Below are 25,363 nucleotides of genomic sequence, written 5' to 3' on the forward strand. Positions count from 1 at the left end.
AAGATGTGTAGCAGATTCCAAAATCATTCCAAAATTCCATCATATGACCTAATTAAAGCCAAAAATACATTGGAATAAAATATTATTTTTATTGCACAAAAATTAAATACGTGCACTGTTGCTGTGAGTGTGCGTGCCTCTCCACAGATCTGACTCTTAACTTGGCCTGGTGGGTGGCTTGTTGAAATCTTGGGAGCACATACAATTCTTGGTGGCAGGCATGCCACTTGCATCAGGTAGAAATTTAAACCCAAACTTCGGAACATTCTCCATAGATAAGTTGTATGTATTTTTTGTAATGACAAGCCCTGTCACAGCAAGGGTGCCGGTTTTTAGTGCTATAAAAAAAATTATAATAATAATAAATTGAATGCCTTTTATTTCAGTCTACTTTTTGGTTGAAATGTGGCAATGGCCACGTAAGGCAGCACTCCCTTAAATTTAGACATTTTTGACCAGAAAGCTGCAAAATTACCTAGTTTGCACAAGGAATCACTAGGAACAAGAGATATTGCTAAGACACCATATATACAGTTTAGTAGCAAAAAAGTGTACTTAGTGTTTAGATCCACTTTAATGACCATTCTCAAAATTCATTTTTTTTCAAACACTATTGTTTCTTACTAACCAAAAATTTCTGTACTTCCTGAATCACATGCAAAATATGCCATTTCCTCTTATTCCCAAACGTTCTTTGAGCTGCCACTATGCAAAGCGTTCCTATGCCGTGCCAATGGTTTTATTGTATTTAATAGTGTTGTGCCTGCCTGCCTCTGTGGCCGCACACTATGACACCTGTCCCAGAGCAAACATCAGGGATAATGTGGTTAAGCCTGTCTCTTTAGGACATAATGTAAACACAGGACTCTCTCTCTCTGCTTCAAGGCGAGCCAGGATTGAGGGGCAAGTCACAGGCCAGGTGCTGTTTCAGATTTAGGTTAAGTGCCTTTACGGTTATAATAAACTCGACTATAGCTGCCTATTTGTCATGTGTAGTATTTTGTAGCATGCTAGCTTAGATAATTTGGGTTCTCTCCAGTTCATGTCAAATAGGGCTGTGCGATCAGTAACCCTTTTTTACTGAAGCCTCATTTAACAGTTTCACATTGTCAATGTCTCATTAGCTTGGATCATTTGAATTGAGAGGTCTGCAGCCAGAGCTGTGTAGAGTAGTCAAAAATTGTACTCAAGTAAGAGTAACGTTACATCAAAATGCTATTACTCAAGTAGAAGTAATGGTCAAAGAAATTACCCAAGTAAGAGAAAAAAAGTATAAGGAAAAGTACTACTTAAGTAACAGTAACTTAAATAGTAACTGTCTGGACATAACCTAATTCATTCATAATTTGAAGTCAGTGTAACTGGAAGGACAAAATATAAACCGTGTGTAGTCTTACAGTGGGAAGAGTAACCAAAATATTTACTTAAGTAAGAGTACTGTTCATTAAAAAATATTACTCGAGTAGGAATAAAGGTATGCACCTAGAAGTACCAGAAAAGTACAATTTAAAAAAAAAAAAAAAAAAAAGTTACTCAAGTAAATGTAACTGAGTACTAGCTCCCTCCGTCAATCCTCTGCCAGTAAAAGCATGTGGTTTGGAGCAGCGTTAAGACTTTCGAAGACATAATATTAACTTTGAAAGCTATATTTATCTGTTTCAAGAAAAAAATGTGTCTACCCCATACAACAACAAAGTGATAAAAAACGTATTTATTATTTTGCCATATCACTAAAATGTATGTAATTCCTGACGTCATATGGTGTTGACTATACCAAATGTTCCTGGTCAATTTCTACAGATTCAATGGCTTTATTATAGGATGACGTTAATGTTGGTTATAGTTACGTTTATTTGGAATTTGTGGTGCAGCTCTAATTGATTTTTTGCAATCTATTTTCTGTTGGCTTTCAACAGTGATCCGTCATCTGAAGAAGCTAGAACGTTGACAAAAGGCTGGTCTGTGATGTTTGCATTTACAGTGACCACACCCCAGCTTAATATTGTAGGTCACGCTGTGCTAGCCTTAAGTCATGCTGTTTAAGGACAGATACGGCCCGCATCATGTGATCAAGTGCGGGATAGTGTCCAGCTGCTACAGTTCAGAGAATTCCACAGGAAACTGGTTCAAGATAAGGTTTATGGACTTAAACTCTGCTCTATCACAATTTGTTACTCCCAAGATGTTCAAGTCAAATTTTCCTACATTTGGTGCACTATAAGTAGGTGGATTCTCAGCATGTCTTCCAAGGAAATTGTATAAAAATATTCCCGAAGTAGCTGAGTTTCTTGTAGCATGCAACATTGATGGAATCGTAAATGTCAACCTTTTCGCGTGACTGCGTTTTCTTGCTAATTTATTGAAAAAGTCTAAAACTATCAATAATAGATGAAGATATTTGTTGGGGTGAGTTGATTCTAGCAGGTACTTTGAGTACTAGGTACCGGTCCATGCTTAGTTGATCTAATTATCTTTGTGAGAAGAATCATTGTTATTTCATGATAATTGACATCATAACCAAACCACAGTGTCATTTGGATTTGTCTTTCATTCCTGTAATATGTTACCATTGCTCAAGTATGTAATAATCTTTATAAAATAATGCTTAGATTAACTGAATGTGACAAAAACAGTCTTTACATTTACATTTAGGTTTCCTTCTTTTGGACTATCGACTGAAATCAAATGACTTAATTTTGCTTCTAAATAATCAGTGCCTATTATTATTATTATTATTATTATTATTATTATTATTATTATTATTATTATTATTATATGATTGACTATGAATAATAAATAATCAAAGTAACAAGTAACCAAGTAGTGTTGATATCTCTACTCAATACAGTTATATTGCACTGTACAGTTCACATCTGTCATTGAAATGTGTACATTTTATTCTCAACAATAAAACACTTCGTAATTGTTGTATTGTCATCATCTAAACTAAACAAAGGCTTGATACTCTCTTGACAATACAATGTGATATGGTCTGATACTAGTTTGACCATTGATCGCGTTCTTTCAGTGCTGATACTTCCATCAGTGGCTCTACTGGTCTCCAGAATCATTATTGACATTTCATTTGCTATATTATTACACCTGTTCTGACCCATAGATCATGTATTTGAATCATGTGCCGCCTTTTCCTTGCAAACTGTATTGAACATAATGCCATCAGCCACAGCCGACACTAAGTGGCTGTTAACTAATCCATACTGCTCCTGTCTATTCATGGGCAGTACAGAGGCCCTAACATGGTGCAAGGCAGAGATCTAATTAAGGCATGACTTGTGCATCCCCTGGGCTGCTTTGCAATGACCCTGCTTTTTGTTGACGCTAACTCTTGAGACGCTAATTAGCTCTGTGCCCCGTCACTTATTGCACTTATTAGAGGCTGCTGGTGTTCCTCAAGGTTCTTTGATAGGGCCGTTTTTTTTGGTTTTTGGTTTTTTTTAGGGACTAATTGGATTTCCGATATTGTTTACAGTGCACAATCCACCCGTGTCAACTGCCAACTGTGTGCTTGTAAAAAGAGTGTTGTGTTTACTTATCTGCACGCTGTGGAGTGTAAATGTTTTAATATCTTGCCATGGTAACCTGGGAAATCTTTGTTTAGTGCGGTCATGTGACTGTCCAAAAAGGGCAGCTGATGTCCTGTCTTTGTTTCCCATACACTGAAACCAGTGACCAGTGTGTGGTCCTTGAACCTTTGACCTTGTATTGATTTCAGTCTTTTTTGTTTTCATCATTCTATTTAGCAACACTGGTTCTAATATTTCTTACATAGACATAATATATTTTCAATGTGTTTTTTGTAGTACTTCACCTAATTCCACTTGGCTATGTTTACATGCACATCGAAAATCTGATCATTATCTGATTTCTGGAGTTATCAGATAATTTGGATGTTAACAATCATCTGATATGCAATTGTCTATACTAAAATGAGCATCAAACTAAATACTCATTTGAAGTATCAATGCTAAAAAAGTCACATTCACAGGAAAAAAAACCTCCCCTAGTATCACTAGTGAGTAAACAGATTTCGTTCTGATTTTGACTGGTTTTGACCAGGAAAATTATGCGACAAAGGGCAAGCTAATCTGGAAAAGACAAAACTGAAAGAGAAAATGATTGAAAGAGTTATTTTAAAATTCATTGTACTGCGTCTTCCAAGCACAATACATACTCTAATATTTATTGATTAACTGACATGGGTCTTTTGTGCATGTAAACACACACCAACAATGAAATCTAGAATAATCAGATAACCCAATAATTTGTTATCTGATTTTTACTGGCCATTTAAATATACCCAGTGTATAGAAATGATCTCAAGTACTACTTTTTTATTGCGAAACAACACTTTGTCACAACATACAGGAAAGGATGAACACTAGAGTCATTGTGTCTTTCCCTACAAAGATTGCCATCGCATTGATTATGTTTTCAGTTTCTCGTGTTGAAATAAACAGTTCTCTTTCTTTTGTCTATGTGGTCTAAAATGTAGGTCAGACAGTCACATACACAAACTGAAGTACTCTGTGTATACACAAACTATACACACAACTTTAATAATCCAGGCCACTTCTTTCTCCCATGAATAGGGGAGAAAGAAGTGGCCTGGCTCTTTATGAATAGGTAACAGTTCTTTAACACACACTGATAACTATCAACTCAAAAGACAGCTCATGGTAAAACACAGGGCTGCAAAATTAATCGCAATTGAATTGAAATCGGAATTTGAATGGACACAATTGGAAAATTGTAAAGGCTGCAATGCAAGTAACATAAAGCGGTGGTTGTGTGGCCTTTTCTTGCCCCCTCCCCACACTGCCAGCTGTTGGGGACCACAGGTGTCAAAGCACTAAATGGATTGTACAGGAGAAAGAAATGACTAATTAGAACAACAATTAAACGTGACAGCTATAGAGGCTTTGTGCATTGACTTGACACTAATCAATGCTGACATCAATGCAAGTCAATATAAATGCATCAGATGACATTAGTTGTACAATGCAAAAAAAGTATAAAGGGTTTCTCCCTTGTAAATGTACAGCTATTTTGAGTGGAAGGTATGTTATGCAATAATTTAAATTTAAGAATTAAGGATGGGTAATATATTGCTTCCAGTATTGGTATCAGCTGATTTTGATACAAATCAATAAATATCAGTATTGTCCAATAACGTTATTTGTTATAAAGATTTATTAATTTATTTATTGCACTACCCCATTCAAAGTGTGTCCATTTGTCATTCTCATTCTTCTTTAAGTGCCAAATATTGGTATCTGCAAATATCAGTTATCAGTTGCAGCAGCAGGAAAGAAATATAGAAATTAAATATTGGTATTGGCTCAAAAATAAATAAATAAATAATAATAATAATAATAATAATAATAATAATAATACATATCGTCAAATCCCTTTTAAGACTATTGTTAGAAAATTGCTTTCCCTAAACCCTGTTGCATATTATTCTCCAAAAGATGCAACTTTTTGTTCTGAAATTTCTACAGAATCCAACTAAGCCTGTCACGACTTTTAGACAATAGCAATGAAAACTGTACTTTTGTAAAAAGTGAGTCAGCATATGAACTGAGTCACAATTCCCATACGGAAATTGTTCAACCTTCTACAGCCCACATGTTCACCTACTACAAAGACAATAATAAAGACAATACACGTTTTCCCACCACTGCAAATCAAAGTTGAATAGAAAATCTGAGCCTCGAAAATGCAAATACATTTGTAATTTTTTAATGATACATGGGTTGTCATCTTTCTGATTCAAATTGATACCAGTACAGATTATTTGTTTTACACAAATACATCCAGAAGCTTGGGAATTATAGTAATTAATTAGTAATTCTAGAGATTTCTGCTATATCGGGCTGATATTTGGACTTTTTAGCATATTGACTATCGGCCTTAAATCTCCAACATATGCCACTATTTAGTTTTTATCAAACTGCTGCCTAAAAATACACACAAAGCTTTATTTTTAACACTTTAATGTTAAGTTATAACTGTACAAAACACGATTACACAGCTCTCTTATAGCTTTGTGGTTAAAAGGTTGTGGGTGAATTTGTTGTAAATTTTAACTTCATAATTTGGCATAAATCTGCCCTACACAGCCCAAAAATATCAGTAGATCTTATTGGCCATTGGTTGCTGTGGTTTGGTATTGGCATTGCCCATGAAAATATCCATATCGGATATATGATCTTTAAGTATTACTATGCAACAGCCCTGCAAAAAAAACAAAACACCAAACACTATGTGCAGCAGTGAATTGTCTTTTCATGCATAAATTAATTGGTTCAGTACATTCTTCTGCATAAACATCAATAGCCATTGTGTTCAATTCAGTTAAATTCATTATTTAATTCATTATTTATAAACCACATTTAAAATACAATTTAAGCTGTCTAAAGAGGTTCACACAAAAGTCAACAAAAGAGATATACAGAAAATATGACACATAAACAATAAAAAAAAAAACGATATCCTGTCTAGCTAGAATTAAATGCCAGGGAGAAGAGGTGGGTTCTATAGATGCATCACTAAAGCATGCGACTGTTGACAAAAAAACAAAACAAAAAATGAATGCACAGTTCTTTTCCTAAAAAGAACTAAAATTGATTTCAATCTTAACTTCATGAACTTAACAGAATCAGTGCCAGAATTAAGGATAAACATAGTCCAATTTGTTCCTCCAAATTCTGAACTCTGCTCTAAACCACATGCTTTTTCTGTGTATACCTGTTTAATAATGCCTATGCTGATCAATGGCAATTTCTAATGGTTGTATCTTGATTTGATTGAAATTAGATCAGTTGAACACTGTGCACAGGACTGTAGGACTGTATTTCACAAAAAATCTACCTTTCACATTTAAATACCCAAAAATACAAAATCTGAAGGTTACACTCATCCACTCACTAACTTCTCTTTTCTGCTGTTCTCCCATATAAATATCTCGACATAAACATCATTGGTAGAGCAGTCAGATCCACTGACCCACAGTTAGAGTTGCAATTCCAGCTCCCACAGATGAATGAGTTGAGTGGTTCCTTCATTATAAAGCGCTTTGAGTGCCTTGAATGTGGAAAAGCGCCATTTACCATTACCATAAATAAAATGACGAATTGACTAATACACCATGGACTGATTAATGTACGAAATGACTAAAGGCCTCTACAGTACTGGTACTAAATTCTAGACTGCAGATGCTATGTTACCATCCTACTTTCCAAGAAGAACTGCCATATTCATTATACACCTTTGAACTTTCATTGAAGTCCTGTAAAATAAAGATTCTTCTGACAGGATGAGACACGACGGCGACCTTTTCTGCTGTAGTGACCTGTCAAAAGTGAGCCAGACTCATTACATCACTGACCAGCGGCGATTTGGCTTTGAAGAAAATTTCCACCGGGGACAGATGAGGACTTGTAGGATTGTGTACATTTATCTGTAGCTTTGGTTTGGCTCACACTAGGGGATTAACAGGCTCCGTTTACCGGCTTGGCTTGGTCGGTCTTGGCTTGTGGAGGGGGAGGGCGGCTAAGCTCTTTTCACTTTCACTAGTCACTGCTGATGTGAAAGAGCAAGTTGTATTTATTTAAGTGCATATGGCATAAACATTGTTAACATCATTATATTTAAGTTTGTTTTTTTTTTTTTAATGTTTCCTAGTTTGTTTTTTTATTATTATTTTTGGTAAAGTTTATAATTTTACTTCCCGCTTGGACACAGGCAGCAGATATGTCACCTTTATGATGCTAAATAAATGTTAAAACTTATGAGTGAATTGAAAACTCCATCCAAAACGCAGAGACAGTGTACATGACATGGGTATTTTGTTTTAAAACTCACTGCTACTTCCTATAGTTTGGTATATTTTTTGTTAGCCTTTTTCTCCAAAAACTGCCACTTAACTGATGTCAACTTATGAGAAATATTTACCACAGGCACTATCCCACCAAACCAAGTAATAAATAGAAAAACATAAAGAAAACTGTCATATGCCCTTTAGCGAATTGAAATGTTGCATAGACTTTTCTAATGGTTTCTTTCTCTGTTTGTGTTTTTCAGATAAGTTCAACACCTATGTGACGCTCAAGGTGCAAAATGTCAAAAGCACAACCATCACGGTGCGGGGGGACCAGCCCTGTTGGGAACAGGATTTTATGTTGTGAGTACACTTATGTTAACACAAAATCATGCTTCATTACTATAAACTGAAATAAGAAATATCAATATTGATTTTCCAAAAAGTAAAAATGCATAACTTTAGTTAATACACTGTAATTAAAATACAGTCATCAAACCGTGGGTGTATGGAGAATGTATTGCTTTTATAACTTTTTTAAAAACAGAATGTATGTATAACTAGAATTCTCACAATAATATTTTTTATACTATGGAGTTCAATAGGCTATGTCACTTTTCTTGAGGAGGTCCAACACCTGCTTGTCTCCATGGAGATGTAATTTTTTTTACCTAGAATGTTCCAAAGTTATCAATCTTGCTTTTATTTAATTACACATGGTTTTATAGCTGAAACAATTCATAGGTTTCAAAATCTTATAGCTTTTAAATGGTGAAAAATCCTCACAATATCCTTCAAATATGGAAGGAATTGTTTGTCTGAAACCCATGAATGTCTTGAAAAAATGCATTCTTAGTGTCTGCTGGCTGAGATGAAACTTGTCACCTCCTTGACTCCATGAGACACAGAAGTTTAATGTCATATTAATGAATTTTGAGACCAAAGCAATTACATCTCCGTAGAGACAAGAAGGTGACGCTTTCCACTAGAAAAGTGTTGCACTGCACCTTTAATTTAATTCAATACAGCTATTTCTATCACTGATTTTCATAATCAGTCCATTTTTCTGTATTAATTGCTTCATCTGAATATTATAATAGAAGGCTTTATGTCCTTGCCTAAACAATTCCAGATACGTATTGATGCAGTATTTTATGAATTTTCCTATTCTGTATAATTTTAATATACTTTTTTAATAGTTACATCCAAAAGCGTGTGCAAGTGTGCTTGCAGCTTTTTTTTTTTTTTTTTTTTTGCACCAGTTCACCTTTTGAGAACTACCCCTTTGAATATTTAAACTGTATTTTTGATTTGTAAATGTGCTGTCCAGCTGTGGTTCAGCCCCAAACCATAATCCATTGTTTTAATTTCCTCGTTTCACTTTCCTAGTGAAAGGTAGCCATGGCAACGGGAGAGCCCTCCTGTTGTTGAACGCGTGTCATTGTTTGTCTTTTGTGAACTCTGGTTGCTACACTGTTTGTTTTTCCGCACATCCATCATTCAACTGTCCATTAATGATGAGTCCACAATGTCTATTCACTATCATTCATCAGCATTTCCAGCTACTGGCCCACACCACCTGTTAGTGAAAAGGCTGCCCAACTGTACACAAGGAATTCTGACTCTACTTTACTACTTTATATTGTAATGATCTGATATTTTGTGTTTAGTTTAGAGTCGACACCTTTTGTTGTTGTTGTAACTGTTTATGTGTTGTTGTTAATTTAACTGCTTTTGTATGTGACACTTGGTTGCTATGCCGACACGTTGATGTAAAGTCTTGGAGGCTCTACTGAGTTGAGACTGCTGTTGTTTTCTCTTGTTTTGGCATTGGTTATGACCTACAGTAGCCCTTGTGTTCACAAAATAAATATCTGGCATGTTTCCTTACACTGGAACAATACAGTATGCTCTTCAAGTTATGTGCATAAAAAAACAAAAAAACAAAAATTAGTATCACTCATAATTAATTTAGCTTATTTGAGCAACATACCAAACACAGGCAGGGTGAGTGAAGTGTCTCAACAACACTACATTGAATTGCACAACAACAGCAGCAACATCATTCACCCACTAACTCAAAGGTTTGGTCCCAGCTCCAATGACAAAGCCACTGCCACCCTATGGACTATTTGGGGTAGATAAATTATTATAAATTAAAGTATGGCAGTATGGCAACTGGACTCCCTTCTCCTGCCTGCACTTATCTTTCTTATCTTTCCTCTCATCCTTCTTTTGTTAGCACCAGTCGTGGTCGGCACAGACAAGAACTTGTAAATGTGCTCGTCAAGCAGCTTAAAAGATGTATACATTTAATGCCATACTGCAAAAAGAGTTGCCAAAGAGCAACCCAATGGCGTTTTCTAACATTTTCTGATCCTCATAACAAATTTTGTTTATTTATTAACACTCTCTTATGCATACAATTTTGAGAGCTTTTATGCTTGCACCTGGACCCCCCCCCCCTCCTCCTTGTGTCAATTAGCTATGCTCTTTGATTATCTTTCCTCTCATCCTCCTTTTGTTAGTGCCAGTCGTGGTCGGCACAGACGAGAACATGCAAATGCGCTTGTCAGGCAGCTCAATATGCCATTTCAATGCTATCGTCCCACTGTTTTTAAGCTTTCTGAATACCACGATGAATGACTAAACAGGGGGGAGTGAGCGATGATGGCTTATTTGCTTATTATTACAGATTTCTGGTCTATTCAAACATGAAAGTGCATGTGACAGGTTTCCATGTTATTTTGATTGTTACATACTTTGGTGGCATAGTACGTGTGGTAAATATTTATCACACTTTTACATCAGTCAAGTGGTAGTTTGTGGAAAAAAGTTGATGGAGGAAGTGTTGCGTTCTAAAACAGAATACCTCTACCTATGAAAATTCTCAAATCTCAAATCCCGGAACAATTTTCAGACCGATTAAACACTGATGGAACAAAATGAAGGTGTTGCCTTTTATTTTTATTAGTCTAATCATAACTAGTGTGCAATTTAGACAAGTTGTGGCCCTTGTTTCCATTACGGTTGCTAGGTAACAGTTATGGAATTATCTGGTGCTCTGGTCTAACGAGGAAGTAAAACTATAAACTATATATTTCTTTAATAACTAGACTAAACAAAGCAAGTTTTTTGTCAAATCTAAAATATGTCATGTGTTGTTAACTATATCTTAGTGAAATTAGTAGTCTAACTTGTCATATGCACTTTAAATGCCCTATCTGAAATTGTGTGTTTTATTATTCTGGTAACAGTGCATGTCATTGCTGATTTACCTTATTGTCTATTGACATTTCCACACAGTTTATCAGAAAGAGTCGTTGTATCAAATCTTTTGACATTTCATGGCCCTTGACTATGTGCTTTGCTCCTGTGTACAGTGAGATCAACCGCTTGGACCTGGGACTCATTGTGGAAGTATGGAACAAAGGCTTAATCTGGGACACCATGGTGGGCACTGCCTGGATTCCCCTCAAGAGTGTTCGGCAATCAGAGGAGGTGGGATCATGAACATACTCAATCAATAGTTTATGTAAAACTTGATTCCTTTTTATTTATGGTATTAACTAGGGATGGGGGGGGATACTGACAAAAAATTATTATTATTATTATTTTATCCTGTTATTTAGACGATATTATTACAAATGCGCTAAAATGTGCATGCAAATGTGTTGAAATTCAAGTATTGCCTTCAGTCAGCTCTTTTTATAGCATTTTAATAGATTTTAATTAAAGAGAATAAACATAGATTTTAATTAGAGAGGATAAATGCAATATTCTATTTTTGCTTATCTTCAGAATAACATTTTTCAATATATTTCCCGTCTTTACTATTAACATTACTTACCTGTGGTTGAAATAAAAAAGTGTCCTGTCCAGGCATCAAGTCAACCAAACAGAATTAAAGTCTTGAATATGTTTATAGTATTGTGTTTTTTTTAAATATAAATTTACACAATAATTGCAAGACTTACCATTTGATTTATTTAAACTAATTTATTTAACTAAATAAATCCTCTTCTTGACTTTTTGAAGGAGGGTTCAGGAGACTGGATTTACATGGACTCAGAGGTTCTCATGAAGGCAGATGAAATTTATGGAACTAAGAACCCAACGCCCCATAGAGTTCTTTTAGATACACGCTTTGAGCTGCCTTTTGGTAAGTAACCAATCATTCACTGTCAGTGTTTGCTTTTCTCCTCTTGGTTATGTTAATAATTAATTATAAAACAAAGTAACCAATAACAACCCCTTAATTTTAAATCATTACATATGGCAATTTGTCATATCCTATAGCAAATGTGTGCATCACTGATATTAGTAAGGTAAATAGTTGCCTTCCACTCTAATGCATATATTTTTTCTATATACATAAACTCCTTATACAATTTAAGTTCAAAATTACATTCCAAATGGACTCAAAACCTTTCTCTGTGTTGCCGATATGTAGCAGATATACATCCTCTAATGCACTTTTTTAGTTTTTACTGTGTGGGAGTTGCTCTGTAATTAACTTAAGGACCTTAAATATGATTATGAGCGAATATAGACCTTACCTAATACAGTTAAGAGGCATTGGGGATGTTTTTAAATGTATACAGCTGTACCTTTACTAAGTTCTGGGAAAACAGGTTTTTGTGTCATAGGAAAGAAAAATCATTAGTCAAGTGGAGCCCATAGAATAGTCTACCTTACTATTTTTGGCCAAAAGGGAAAGACATTTGCTGTTTTTGTAGTGAAGTATAATTTTTTCAAGAAATCCACAATTTAAAATAACGTACTTTGTCACAAACAGTAAGGGAAGTTTTATGGTTTGTACACCATAGATAAAATGTTTAGCCATTTTTTTTAAAACATAATAATTCACCAATCATTTTTAGAATTAGATTTTTGTAATGTCCACTTTAGATTTTAGTTTAACTTCTGACTACAATGTAAAACAAATATGGTTATAGTTTGCTAGACATCTTGTGTGTCTTTCTTGGTTTCTTGTGTGTCTTTCTTGGTTATTTTGTTGTAGATTTGATTGTAGTTTTAGCTGATTGTCATTCCATGGTGTTCTATGTGAAATAAAGATGGGACAAGATCTTGTGAAACTAAACTGCCACAAGATAGTCACAGATGAGGAAAATGTCCCTGTGAGATTTATCTTTTAATGTGTTTAATTTCAAATTTTACAAAAAAGGGTTAGGTACCGTGTGATATACTTCCTGGAGAAGCTGTATTTACAAAACACAATGCTATAATGAAAGTATTAAATAAGAATAAAAAGAAAATGTTAGTCGAAAAGAGTGAACTGGTTTGGACTCGTCATGTGGGAATTGTGTCTCATCCCACCCCTATTGTTAAAGCTTTGTTGATGGTCTGCACTGTCCATTGGTACAATATAAAAAAAAACAAAAAACTATTCCACTAATACTACCCAAATTACTAACAAGACTTAAAGCCATAACATTTATCATTTTCAATAATAAAAAAAAAATCTCCTCACACCTCTTTATAACTTTAGTGCAATCTAAAGAGATCAAAGTGAGCATTGCATGTGTGTCCTGTGTATGTGAGGGCCTGGCCTTTCATGGTACCAGGAGGTCCCCCTATCCACATGGTCTTTGCCACCAGAGCTCTTCATTAAAGCCATGGGGTGGTTGGTCTTTGAAGAACACCCTTTTGTCCACTCTATCCACCCTTTAATACACATCTGTGGCAAAGGCCTGGACTGGAGACAGCACCTGACCTCATACAACGGTAATTTAATGTTAAGTAGTAGGTGCTGGAAAAGGGAAAACATGTTGGGGAAATTGCCTTTTAGGTGCTTATTTTAAGGGTATAATAATGATCTCTAAGATTGAATCCATGAAGTACTGTCACCATCTTTGGATATAAGATTATGTACAAACAATATGGATCACATTCACTGACATCACTCCCATAGTTTAAAATGGAGCTCGAGGACAGGTCAGAATTATATGGTGGATATTGCTGTTTAACTGTCAAAAAGGCTCATTTGGTGATCTTTTTTTTGGTTAATATCTCTAAAATTACTGGACTTATCAACAAAAAATGGTGGATCTCTATAGAGTTATATAGGCCCCTTGTCCTCCTTCTGAAATTACAACATCGTCAAACTCTAGAACATGAAGGCACCCTATTAAAAAAGAAAATCCACAATCCGGTGTGCTAGATAGCAGATTGTAATGTCTAAAATATACATTTCACATAGTTTTATTAATGTTTACTTTTCTGTGATAGATATTCCAGATGATGAGGCTCAATACTGGACAGGAAAGCTTGAACAGATCAATACAATGACTATTCATGATGAGGTAAAGTATATTTATGACCAAAAGGTTTATGGCAAAATGTTGTCACAAATAAAACAACAATTTATTATCTTATTTTACAGTACCCTCTTCAGGATGATCGGCACTCCCTCCCTTTTGCTGCATCTCAGTGTTGTGAGTTTGACTGTAATAATAACATATGCCTGTAGATGGAGCCATTTTCCTATCTATGGGTTTTGGATCTTTAAGGTTTCCTTTCTTTTTGAATAAGGCTGCACAGTCCATCAGAGATTGAAAACATAATATACTGGCTTTTTAAAATGTTACTGTAAGTTCTGTGTAATAGTTTCAGCTCTGATATTATCTGATTGGCTCATTTTAAATTATATATTTTTTTAACAACACATCCAACACAGTAACATTAATTTTGTACTTTTCACTTTTATTATCTGCACTTCCACCAGGCAACTATTTCGGATGGACTGACCCACTCAGTATGTAAAAATATGACACCACATGAATTCAAATTTGTCCCTGGTCAATCCTTCAGCATGTCCTATTCCCTATTTTTCCAAAACTTCTTGCATTTTTCCCCTGATGTTTTTTTTTTTTTAAGTGCTTCCCTTGTCTTTAACCTTACATCCAATTCATAAAAGGCTGTTTTGAATACCAAATCATGAAGTGCATGTGAAAGTGTTCATGCCTACTAGTACTAATTTAAGAGAAAGCGCTTAGCTTTGGTATAAACCATTTTTGTTATTTGATATAAAAAAGACATTTACTATTTTAAAGTTGACATGCTGTTCTAACAAACATTAACATGTTTTTACTTGCCCAAAATGATCTTAATTAGAACTATGATGTACAATTTTATGTCCATTGCTTTGACGATATAAACATTTAGACTCAAGGGTTGTCTAAAGATGCATGGGCCCAAAGCATGGCTTCTTGAGTTTAACATTTGTTTGTTAAACTTTGTTAAGGTAATTTGCTGTGTCTTAATTGTTTACTTAGGTTTAAAAAAGCATCTGCATATCTCATACCAATAATATATCTTACAAATAACTATCCACATGTTGCTTTCTTTTAGCTTTGGATGACCACGACAGTGCAGTAGATGACCGTGACAGTGACTACCGCAGTGAGACCAGTAACAGCCTGCCGCCTCGTTACCACACGACCGCTCAGCCCAACTCCTCCATGCACCAGTATCCCATGGGGTTGCGCCCTCCGCATCACCATGACTCCTGCACCGACTCCATTCACAGCTTTGAGTTGGACTACAGGGAACACAGAGGAAGCAGGTACACAAAATCTATAACAGGTTATAAAGAACTTTTAATTTATGTATGTCACATTTGTTCATAAATGATCTCAAATATAACATAACTGGCATTATTGACAGTAAATATGTGACCAAATGCTTACTGTTTAGTAATTACATTTTACAGACATTTCTTTTATTTTATTATATTACTATCTTTGCATGATTCTTGCATTGCTATGCCATTACATACTTTGCATTCTGTTTGACTTAACTTTTTCTTTGCTTTTTCTTTATTTGTGCTTTTTTCCATTCCTATATTTTCCTTGCTCTCTTCCATGTCCTACACTATCACATGTCATATTAGTCCAATGAATCACAAAGGAAGAGTTAGAATTATACCTGTCGACTCTGGCATGGGTTTCGAAGAATGGGAAAACAAATACAAGAGACAAGGAAAGCCACAGCTCAGTGACTTCATTGACGACGAGGAAGACAGTGTCATCCTGCGAATGGGTGGTCCATACTCAGTGCCTTCACACAAGTCAATCCATCAAAGTACTCAACGAAATCACCAAGCCATCTACCCCGAAGGTTATGACACTATTGATCGACGAACAAGGAAAAAGATTAGAGATCCAGGAGGGTTTTCTCATACAGAGAGGGACAAATTCAAAGACGGACTATTTTCACCTAACCCTACATTGGCTCGAGAGAGGAGGGGCGAGCAGTTCATGCAGCAGTTAGCAGAAATGCATGAAGAGGAGGAACGTTTGTCAACTTCCCTCACACCCTATAGTGAGGGACTGCTTTACAAGACAAGGATGTGGGCTAAAAATAACCTAGATAATACCTTAGAGAATTATGTAACATACAAAAGACAAGAAGATGCTAGGAGAAGGGCACAGTTTGAGTTTGATTCGGAAAACCACGTTGATCTCAACCTAGATTCAGATGAAGATGTGGAATATTTTGATGACATATACACAGAGAACATGAGACAATACAATGATAGATATTCTTATGACATTGTTTTAGATAATTCTCAAGGTTTTCGAGAAAGGAAATGCAGAAAGTCTAAGCTTGGTGAGTGGGCTCCTGAAGCAATGCTATCTCCAGTGGAGGAACCTCTTGAAGAATTTGTAGACCCCATGGATGAACTTCAGTGTCTTGTTGAAACAGTTTCTGAATACCTTGCCGAAAAGGAGGAAGAAATTAGCCGCTATGGGTCACTTCCTAAATCCAACAAATCTAGGTTGTCGTCTTTGGGAAGCTACCGGACCGATTCATTCTGTGATGATGCTCATAATTCAAAAGAACCCAGAAGAGATGCAAGTTATCAACATTCCGAGCAAGGCATATCAGGAGTCAAAAATGCAGTTAGTTCTTTATTTAGTTCACTCACTGACAAAGTTGGTGGCAACAAGCAACCAGCAACATCACCACAAACGGCACAGTCTCAAGCAGCAGATTCGCAAACTTCAGGGCTTACAAAACTGTTCTCTTTCATTCCGAAATCTAAGAACACAGCTCCGGTAGCAGTAGTATCCCCAGTAGACTCAGAAAAAAATTTTGCTTACTTGTCTCTTCATCCACACGATGTAAAATTACAAGGGTATAGTCACAACCCAACATCACCTCTAAGGACAAGTGTCAATCAGCCATCACTTGAGCCTTCATCAAAACCTCAAAATGTACCAGGAAATTCAGTCTTGGGTAAATTGAATCCATTAAAGTTATTTTCAACTGATAATTCACAGCCTTCAGAAAGTAAACCACCAACAGAACAGGCATTTCAAAGAGATCTAAACAATATGTATCGAGAAGAACAACTGACACACATTGATGGCACAAATATGAAAAATATCTCTACCAACAAATATTTTGTGTCAGATGAAAATGTATGTGGAAAACAAAATCAGACTAGCTGCAAACTAAATGTGCCAGTTGAGTCAGTAAAATCAACAAAATCAACACAAGAAAAAACAGGTTTATTCAGTTCCTTCCCAAAATCATTAAGTTCTCTGATATCACCATCAGCTCCTCTACCACCGCAGGGACCACCACCAGTTGCGGTCTATCCAGTTCATGATTCCATGCAAAATCCTGCTCCACAACAAGATTCCTCATTAGGTAGTAAACTAAAATTGCCTTTCCTTTCCTCTGAAAATGTCTCAACTCAACAACCACCTAAAGCAGAGGGAGGGATTCTGTCGGGTTTTCTAAAGTTTGCCTCCAATGAAGATGTTAGTGCCACTAAAAATGTGCAAAAGCCCATGCAATCACTTCAAGGCTCTTCTCATGGCCATTTGAGTCAGGGTTCTGCACCACAGCAAAGCACTGAAAAAGGTTGGTTATCCGGGTTGTTCAACCCTGCTCCTGATTCCCTACATGCAAACCCAAATGTGCAAAGTAGACTGCCAGATCAGAACAGACTGCCACCAGGCTCCCATTTGCACCAGTCACATCCTAACTTAATGACTGTACCACCTCACAGTCAACAGAAATCAAATCAGCCAGAATCCCAAGGCTTTTTGACCGGTCTTCTAAAAGGTAGCTCAAATGACAATAAACAAAGTGCAGCTTGCAATCAGCCTAGCCAAGGGGGATTACTTTCTGGTCTGCTCAAATTTGGATCAACAGGCGATCTGTCCTATAGTTCACCTCATCAGCCTTCAGCAAGCAGTCACCAACCAGGAAGCAACCCTCAGCCACATCCACATCAAATACCTTTGCAACAAAATGTGAATGCTTCTCAAACAACAACTGGAGGCTTTCTTTCTGGACTATTCAAGATAAATTCAGCAGAAAATATACAGCAAAATGTGCGAACCACTGAAGGAGCAAATCAGGTTAACATCACTCCTGGCCCCTCACGGATTTCAGAGCCATCTCAGCCTCAAGGGTTCTTCTCCGGTTTTCTTAAACTTGCAGGTGCAGAAGGTGACTCAAGTAAACACATAGTTCAGGAAAAGTCCCCCGCTCATATTAATCAGCCTATTAACAGGCAGAATACAGTTAGTCCGAACCAAACCTCCTCTCTAAGTAACGTAACACCAAGGCCTCAATTTGGCCCACAAGAGATAAGTAAGCCAGGAATTAGCCGGCAGCAGACAGTTCCACCCCAACAAACACAATCCCAGCGAAGTGGTCCTTTTACAGGCCTTTTTAAGTTTGCTTCAGCAGACAGCATTGACACACAACGAAATCCACAAACTCATGACATTTCACAAAGTAAATCAAATTATGACCAAAGCCCGGCAATGGATATGAACAAATCATCAAAAGATCCGAGAGAAACCATTTTGCTGCAGCACAAAGGTGAAGGTAGTGGATTTCTGACTGGTCTTCTTAAAACATCATCAGAAAGAGAATGTCAGCCACAGTCTGAAATGTTCCACAAGTCAGAAGAAATCAAATATCATCAGACAACTAAACAAGAATCCACAAACCCATCAGGAGTGTTTTCTGGATTGTTTAGCAAGATCACAAAATCTGACAACACTGAGTCAACTTCCCAAATATCCACAGCCAACCAGAAAGACACACACCACAACATTCAAAGGAGCACAAAAGTTCAACCGAGCAATTCAACTTCCCATCAATTATACCAAGAAAGTAACATGGACAAGGACACTTCAAGACCTAGCCAAGGGTTTTTATCTGGACTTTTCCATAAAAAGCAAACTGAGGAAATTAGTAATCAAAGAAAAGCAGAAATATCAGGATCAGCCACAGAGCAAAGAACTCAAGCACAGGTTACCTCAAATTCTTCTGTTAGATTGAGAAATACTACCTCAGATGGCAGTGGAAATGCCAACCAGTCAGCAGCTTTTCCAGGTCCCCCACATCAGAGTAGACACGCTTTCATTAGAGTACCAGTGTCAATCGATGCAGAAAGTTTAGACCTTAGAACTTCAGCCACTTTTGCAAGGTCTCTTCAAAGTCAAGCAACCTATTCGTCAGTCAGCACAGGTAATTTGACCCAGTATTATCCTCAAACGATTCAACAAGGTCCTTCAATAGCCTATAGTACAGGTAATATTCAAAGCCTTCTGACAGAACTTGCAACTATCACTATGTGGCCACATAGCAACCTAAGCACACCATCAAGTTCTAGGGGTCACTTGTCACCATCCGTAGTAAGTCCATATGATGAATACCACTGGATAAATCAAAGTGCACTTTGGCAACAGCTCCAGAGAGAGGAAATGCATTCTCATTTAAACACTGGAAACCAACAGTGTGAACAGAGTTGGATGGGAACATCACCGCATAATTCTATGCGCTACAGTTCATCAGATCAACAAATTTACAACCCAATACAATGGCAAAACATATATTCTCAACCACACTTTGTAGAGAGTAACTTGAGCAACTGTAATGAAATGGATGCCTATCAAAAGAAAAGACTGTGGAACAGTTATCACGACTTTTCAAATATAGAATATGAAGAGTGTGCGCTAAATCTAACTAATAAGCAAAGCAATGCAACCTTTAGTAAATGTAATTATGGTAGCACCTATAGCCTCAATGGTGTATTGTATCATGAAGGTTACTATGAGGAGAATGCCCCGAGTTTATCCTATTCAGCTAACTGGCAACATGCAATGGATAATGCAGTCCCTGGCCCTCTTGGTATGAACCATGAAAGACACTTAAATAGGCAAGTCTATTCTGAACCGGATGACTCCGTGTATCTGGAAGACACTGAATGGTATCAGCAATGGCTTTCATTGTTGGAGCAAGGTATGTGGTGGCCAGCAGATGATGGTGACTGTGGCTACTTTGTGTACACAGACCATGAATACATTTATGCCTTACTTACAGATGCTGCAGGTGAAAATGTATATGTTTGTGGTCCTGAAGAAGAGATCTGGGGAGACCCAAATCAATTCAACCACCGGCCCAGGGCTTGGCTACACAATGAGATGGTGTTAGTCTGTGGCTTTAAAATCCCTCTTTTCAATGAGGATGAGCTTCTTTGGCTACCTGGTCAAGATCATAATGATGCTCAACTCGTAAATGCCCCCTTAGATTTATCTGCCGCATACCGAAAAGGAAATCAGATTATGAATTTAAATCTTGAACAATTTTCTGAAATGTTTGAAAATTCCTTTGCCTTTCAAGGACCTCAAAGTGTAGATATTTCATCTTACAGGTTAAACAAAGTAAGAATGGATCCGAGAGAGCCCAGTTACATGTATCAAGACCAAGATGTTATTGATCTTTCCTGTCATAATAGGGAACCACTTTGGAACAGCCAAGAAATTAAGTCATTTTTTGCTCAAAAGGTTGCTGTGTCTCTAAACTCCACACCATCTGCTATTTCCAGTCAACAGGCACTTTACAAATGTTATCAACCTAGCCAACGTCGTCGCTCCTCAACAGGAGTAACAGTTAAGCATGTGGATGAAATAACAGAGGAGGAATGGAGAAAGAGAGTTGCACCTGGAAAAGAACAGACACATCGGCAATCTCAACCATCACAACTGGAACTAAACAAAACAAGTTCATCCGCAAATGCAGAAAAAACAACACCAAACATTTTTTCAACAGGATTTCAAAGTCTCAAGTCAAAGATTATGAAAGATGACTCAAAACCTAGCATTACTCAAACAGATGTTCCTCAACCACAAATAATGAATCAGTCTAAACAAGGTAGAATTTTGCCTACTCCACCCACAACTCAAGTTAGCCAGTCCTCTACACCAAAACCACGCCTGGCACGTCAAACAACTATGGCTAATCAGGCTGCTCCACCAACTCTACCGCCTGTAGCTACAACTCTGCAATCAAAGGATCTAATAAATAAACCTGCAGCTTCCACGCAGCTTCAGAATGACAAAACACAAGAGAAACCACTAGAACAACCAACAGGATTCATGGGTTTTCTAAAAACAGCTGTAGGAATAGAGGAACCCAAGCCAGATTCACAAACACCTCTTAAAACAGGCATTAGTGCTGCTAGCACAGAAACTTCAACTACCAATAAAGAAGCTACTGGTGTTTCAAATCTTTTTGGATCCATTAGCAGCTTATTTAGTACTGAGCCCCCACCATCAGCACAAACTCAGATGAAACCTAGTGTTACTGAAGGGTCTCTTGCTGCATCATCTAGACCTAAAGGTATACAAAGACAACGGACAATGGATCAAAGTGGCGTAGCCCACACTCAACCTCCAAACAAAAGTGTATCACAAGTACTTCCTCCTACTTCCACTATTAGTAGCGTTCCAACACAGTCTCAAACCATGCCACAGATGAATCAGCAAAATAAAGACACTGCTCCTAAACAATCTGGAGGACTCTTTGGCATTTCTCTTGGTGAAATACTGTCAGGGCCAACAGCTGGTCAACCTCCACCCAGCCCAGAGGCGTCTACAACACGGACAGCTTCTCAAGAGGGCTCCATTGGGAAAAGTATATTGTCATTGTTTAGCGGACCTGACCCCCCCCAGGCTGAATCTAAAACTTCACTGAATCAACATTCACACCCGGGAGGACCTCCACAACCCCCTCAACAGGAGTCCCTTGGTAAAAGTTTGCTTTCTATGTTTGGTGCGCCATCTACACCTCAACCTCAACCTCCACCTCAACAACAACAGCAGCAGCAGAAGACTGTCCCTCCTAAAAACCCACCAAGTACAGGCTTCTTGTCAATGTTTGGTGGTCCCAGCACCCAACAGCAACAGCCTCAAGCTAATACTGGTTCTCTTCTAGGTGGAATTTTGTCTGGGTCATCCACTTCAGATGAAAGCCCAATGAAGTCATTGTTTTCTGTATTTAGTGATTCAACACCCCAGCAGCCACAAAAACCTTCACATCAACAACCAAAAATACCTCAACAGACACAAGCCAAGCCCCAAACACAAACTCAACAGACACAATCAAAGCCTCAACCACAACCACAGGAACAGACGGCTACTTCTGTGCTTGGAGGATTATTTGGTGGACTGGCTAGCTCAAATGAAAAAAAATCATTATTTTCAATGTTTAGTAGTCCTGATACTCCCCAAACCACTGCAGCTTCAGGGTATCCGCCAAATAATTCAACACAAGTTACATCCACTCCTGTCGTTATTACACAAGAGCCAGCTACATCACAACCACAAGATTCATCTTTACAACCACATGGTTCTGTGAATGAGGTTCCAGAAAAAGCACATGTCAACAAAGATAGTAACAAAGCTTTAGAGGTACAAAATATCCCATGTACAGCTGAAACCCACACAGTGACAAAAGATACAGATAACAAAATTGCCACTGAAGGGCCCCCTATGCAAACTGCATCAACTGGTCCTGTTGAATCAACTCAAAAGCCTCAGTCTACCACATCTAGCTTGCTCACTTTGATTACAGGACCGACAACCGATTCTAACACCAGTCAGTCCAGTCCTTTACCTACAGCAACTACAGCAAGATCTACCAGTGACACAACAGCAAAAACCTTGCCCTCTGCTCCAGGGTCTACTCCACAGCCTACTCCACAACTTGGTGGTTCCTTGTTTGGTAAAATGTTTGGAGGGCCAACACCCCAAACTGCAGCCCCTCAGTCAGGCTCGTTACTTGGTGGTTTATTTGGAGGACCTGCTGCCCAAACAGGAGGAACTCAGTCCAGTACTTCTGTACTTGGAGGTTTATTTGGTGGACCCACCACACAGACAGAGGGAACTCAGACTGCAGGGTCTATTTTAGGAGGCATCTTTGGAGGATCAGCTGCTCCGTCAAGTTCAGCACCTCAAAATACCAGCTCTATACTAGGAGGTTTATTTGGTGGGGCATCACCATCTCAAACAACAGCACCATCAGCCACATCTCTTCTGGGTGGTATTTTACCTGGATCCTCTGTGTCGAATGAAACATCTGGAAAAGGCATTCTTTCTGTGATTGGTGGAAATTCTTCAACTGCAGCACCAAGTGCATCAGTACCACCTGCAACACTATCTGCACAAGCACCACCTGTAGCACCACCTTCGACACCATCGGCATCAGCGCCACCAACACCCCATGACAGTAAAGTTAGTTCTACACCTGTGTCTGAAATGTCTTCTAAAGTTTTATCTGACATTCAAAGTTCAACTCAAACTGCTTTAGAATCCCTTTCAGTTCACAGCAAAGAACCAGCACTGACACAGGAACCTCAAGACATTTCTGATCATGGCATAACCCATACAAATACTACTAATTGCCCAGATGCTGATAAGGTTACCTCATCAGTAGATATTTTGTCAAAAGAGCCTGAAAACACAGAACACCTTACAACTTCAGAGGTTGTGTCTTCTGCTGAGAATAAAATGCTGCCCAAAGGTGAAGACAGTACAAAGACACCCACCACTGTTTTCCAAGAACAGCAGAAAACCGCTGAACCCGAGAAGTCTGTTCTGGACTCTTCAGCAGATAAAGTTGCAGGATTTGTGTCATCACTTTTTGGTGCACCATCTGCACCTAACAGTGGTCCTCAGCAACAGCAAACCAAAGCAGCCCCTAGTCAAACAGGATCTTCATTGTTAGGTGGCATTTTTGGAGGACCAGCAAACCAACCTTCTACTCCCCAGACAGGAGGGTCATTGCTAGGAGGTTTATTTGGCTCTGCCCCACAATCTAGTCCTCAGTCTAATGTCTCAAATCTCGGAGGATCTGTATTAGGTGGTATGTTTGGTGGGGGGTCGACAGCCAAGCCTGGAAGTACACCAGCCAGTGGATCAATACTTGGTGGAATGTTTGGAGGAACTGCATTAAATTCATCACCACAATCTGGGAGTTCTATCCTTGGAGGAATGTTTAGTGGTGTAACAGCCCAAACCTCTGGAACACAGCCCACAACATCTGTACTTGGAGGCATTGGTGGTTCCTTATTTGGTGGCACTGGGCAGCAAACTAAACCACCAGACAAAACAAATGCTAAAACCATGACAACACCCGAAACACTTGCTCAGATTAAACCTGAAGGTGTGCCATCAAAAGTAACCCAACCTGTTACAGAGACAGCCAAAAATAAAATGGACTCTGCAGTTCCAAATGATTCTCAAGTCCAGTCAGTCATTGAGTCAGCCAAAATAGCAGAAGTTGACTCCTCCGATGCCCCATCCACTTTGAAAACTCCTGAAGGTAATCTTACACACGAGACACATGGCTGTGAAACAGAAAAGCCTGCAGTCCATCAAGAAGATATACCCATTCCAAGTAATACTGACACTGAAAGTAAAGATTTACACAAACCCGTTAAACCAGAAGCACTACAAACTAAAGAGCAGAGTTCTGATAATACTGAGACAGCGCAAGCTAAGTCTCTGTTTGGTCTAATCACTGCACCGAGCGATGCTGGGAAATCGATTGGATCGTTATTTTCTCCAACAACAGTCCAGCCGCCAACTCAAACTGAACAAGGTGGTGGCTTCTTTTCTGGACTCAAGTCCCTTTCTGGAAGCATATTTCAAGAAGAAAAAAAGCAAGAACCCTCAAATGTTGCATTATTTGGTGCAAAAATAGGTTTCCCTTGGCAAACAGAACCCTCAAAGCCTCAAGTGAGCACAAGCGTAATAAAAACTGACCAGACAAAACACCCCGTAGAAAAGAATCTCACAGATGGTGGTCAAAAAACAGAGCCGGTAGGTTCATCAGATTGCATAGAAAAACCCAGCATTTGTATCTCCACTCCTGAAGTAGACCTTCCAGCTTCCCAATCCCCCAATGAAAAGGACAACCTTGTAGAACCATATCCCAATACAGGTCTTACTTCTGGAGCACAGCTGGACAACCGGTTCAAGAAGGATCTATTAAATACAAGGCTAGTAAAAGCTTAATAAATGGCAATCATTTTATCAATTTATAATGCATTAACCTTGTACTGATGAAACTCCCCTGTCCAGCTCTGCAATCCATTCTTAGATTTAGAATTACTAGCTTCAGATTCATGTTTGTGTGTTTTTGAGATTGTCCTGTGTGTAGTATCTTATGTTTAATCTCAAA

At 37.9% G+C, this 25,363-nt stretch overlaps 1 protein-coding gene across 2 annotated transcripts in view; it reads left to right on the top strand.

Annotated features, from left to right (window-relative positions):
• The window catches only part of LOC117379278 (protein unc-13 homolog B-like), a 65,927-nt gene that overhangs the window by 12,329 nt on the left and 28,235 nt on the right, over window positions 1-25,363 (top strand). For both annotated transcript variants that reach the window (XM_033975965.2, XM_055225671.1), the window contains exons 3-8: window positions 8,107-8,206; window positions 11,227-11,344; window positions 11,882-12,005; window positions 14,096-14,169; window positions 14,250-14,301; window positions 15,218-15,431. In XM_033975965.2, the coding sequence (XP_033831856.1) occupies window positions 8,107-8,206; window positions 11,227-11,344; window positions 11,882-12,005; window positions 14,096-14,169; window positions 14,250-14,301; window positions 15,218-15,431 (682 nt within the window). The remainder of the gene's footprint in view (window positions 1-8,106; window positions 8,207-11,226; window positions 11,345-11,881; window positions 12,006-14,095; window positions 14,170-14,249; window positions 14,302-15,217; window positions 15,432-25,363) is intronic.

This window comes from Periophthalmus magnuspinnatus, chromosome 12 (genome assembly GCF_009829125.3).
Source record: "Periophthalmus magnuspinnatus isolate fPerMag1 chromosome 12, fPerMag1.2.pri, whole genome shotgun sequence".
Taxonomy (NCBI): Eukaryota; Metazoa; Chordata; class Actinopteri; order Gobiiformes; family Gobiidae; genus Periophthalmus; species Periophthalmus magnuspinnatus.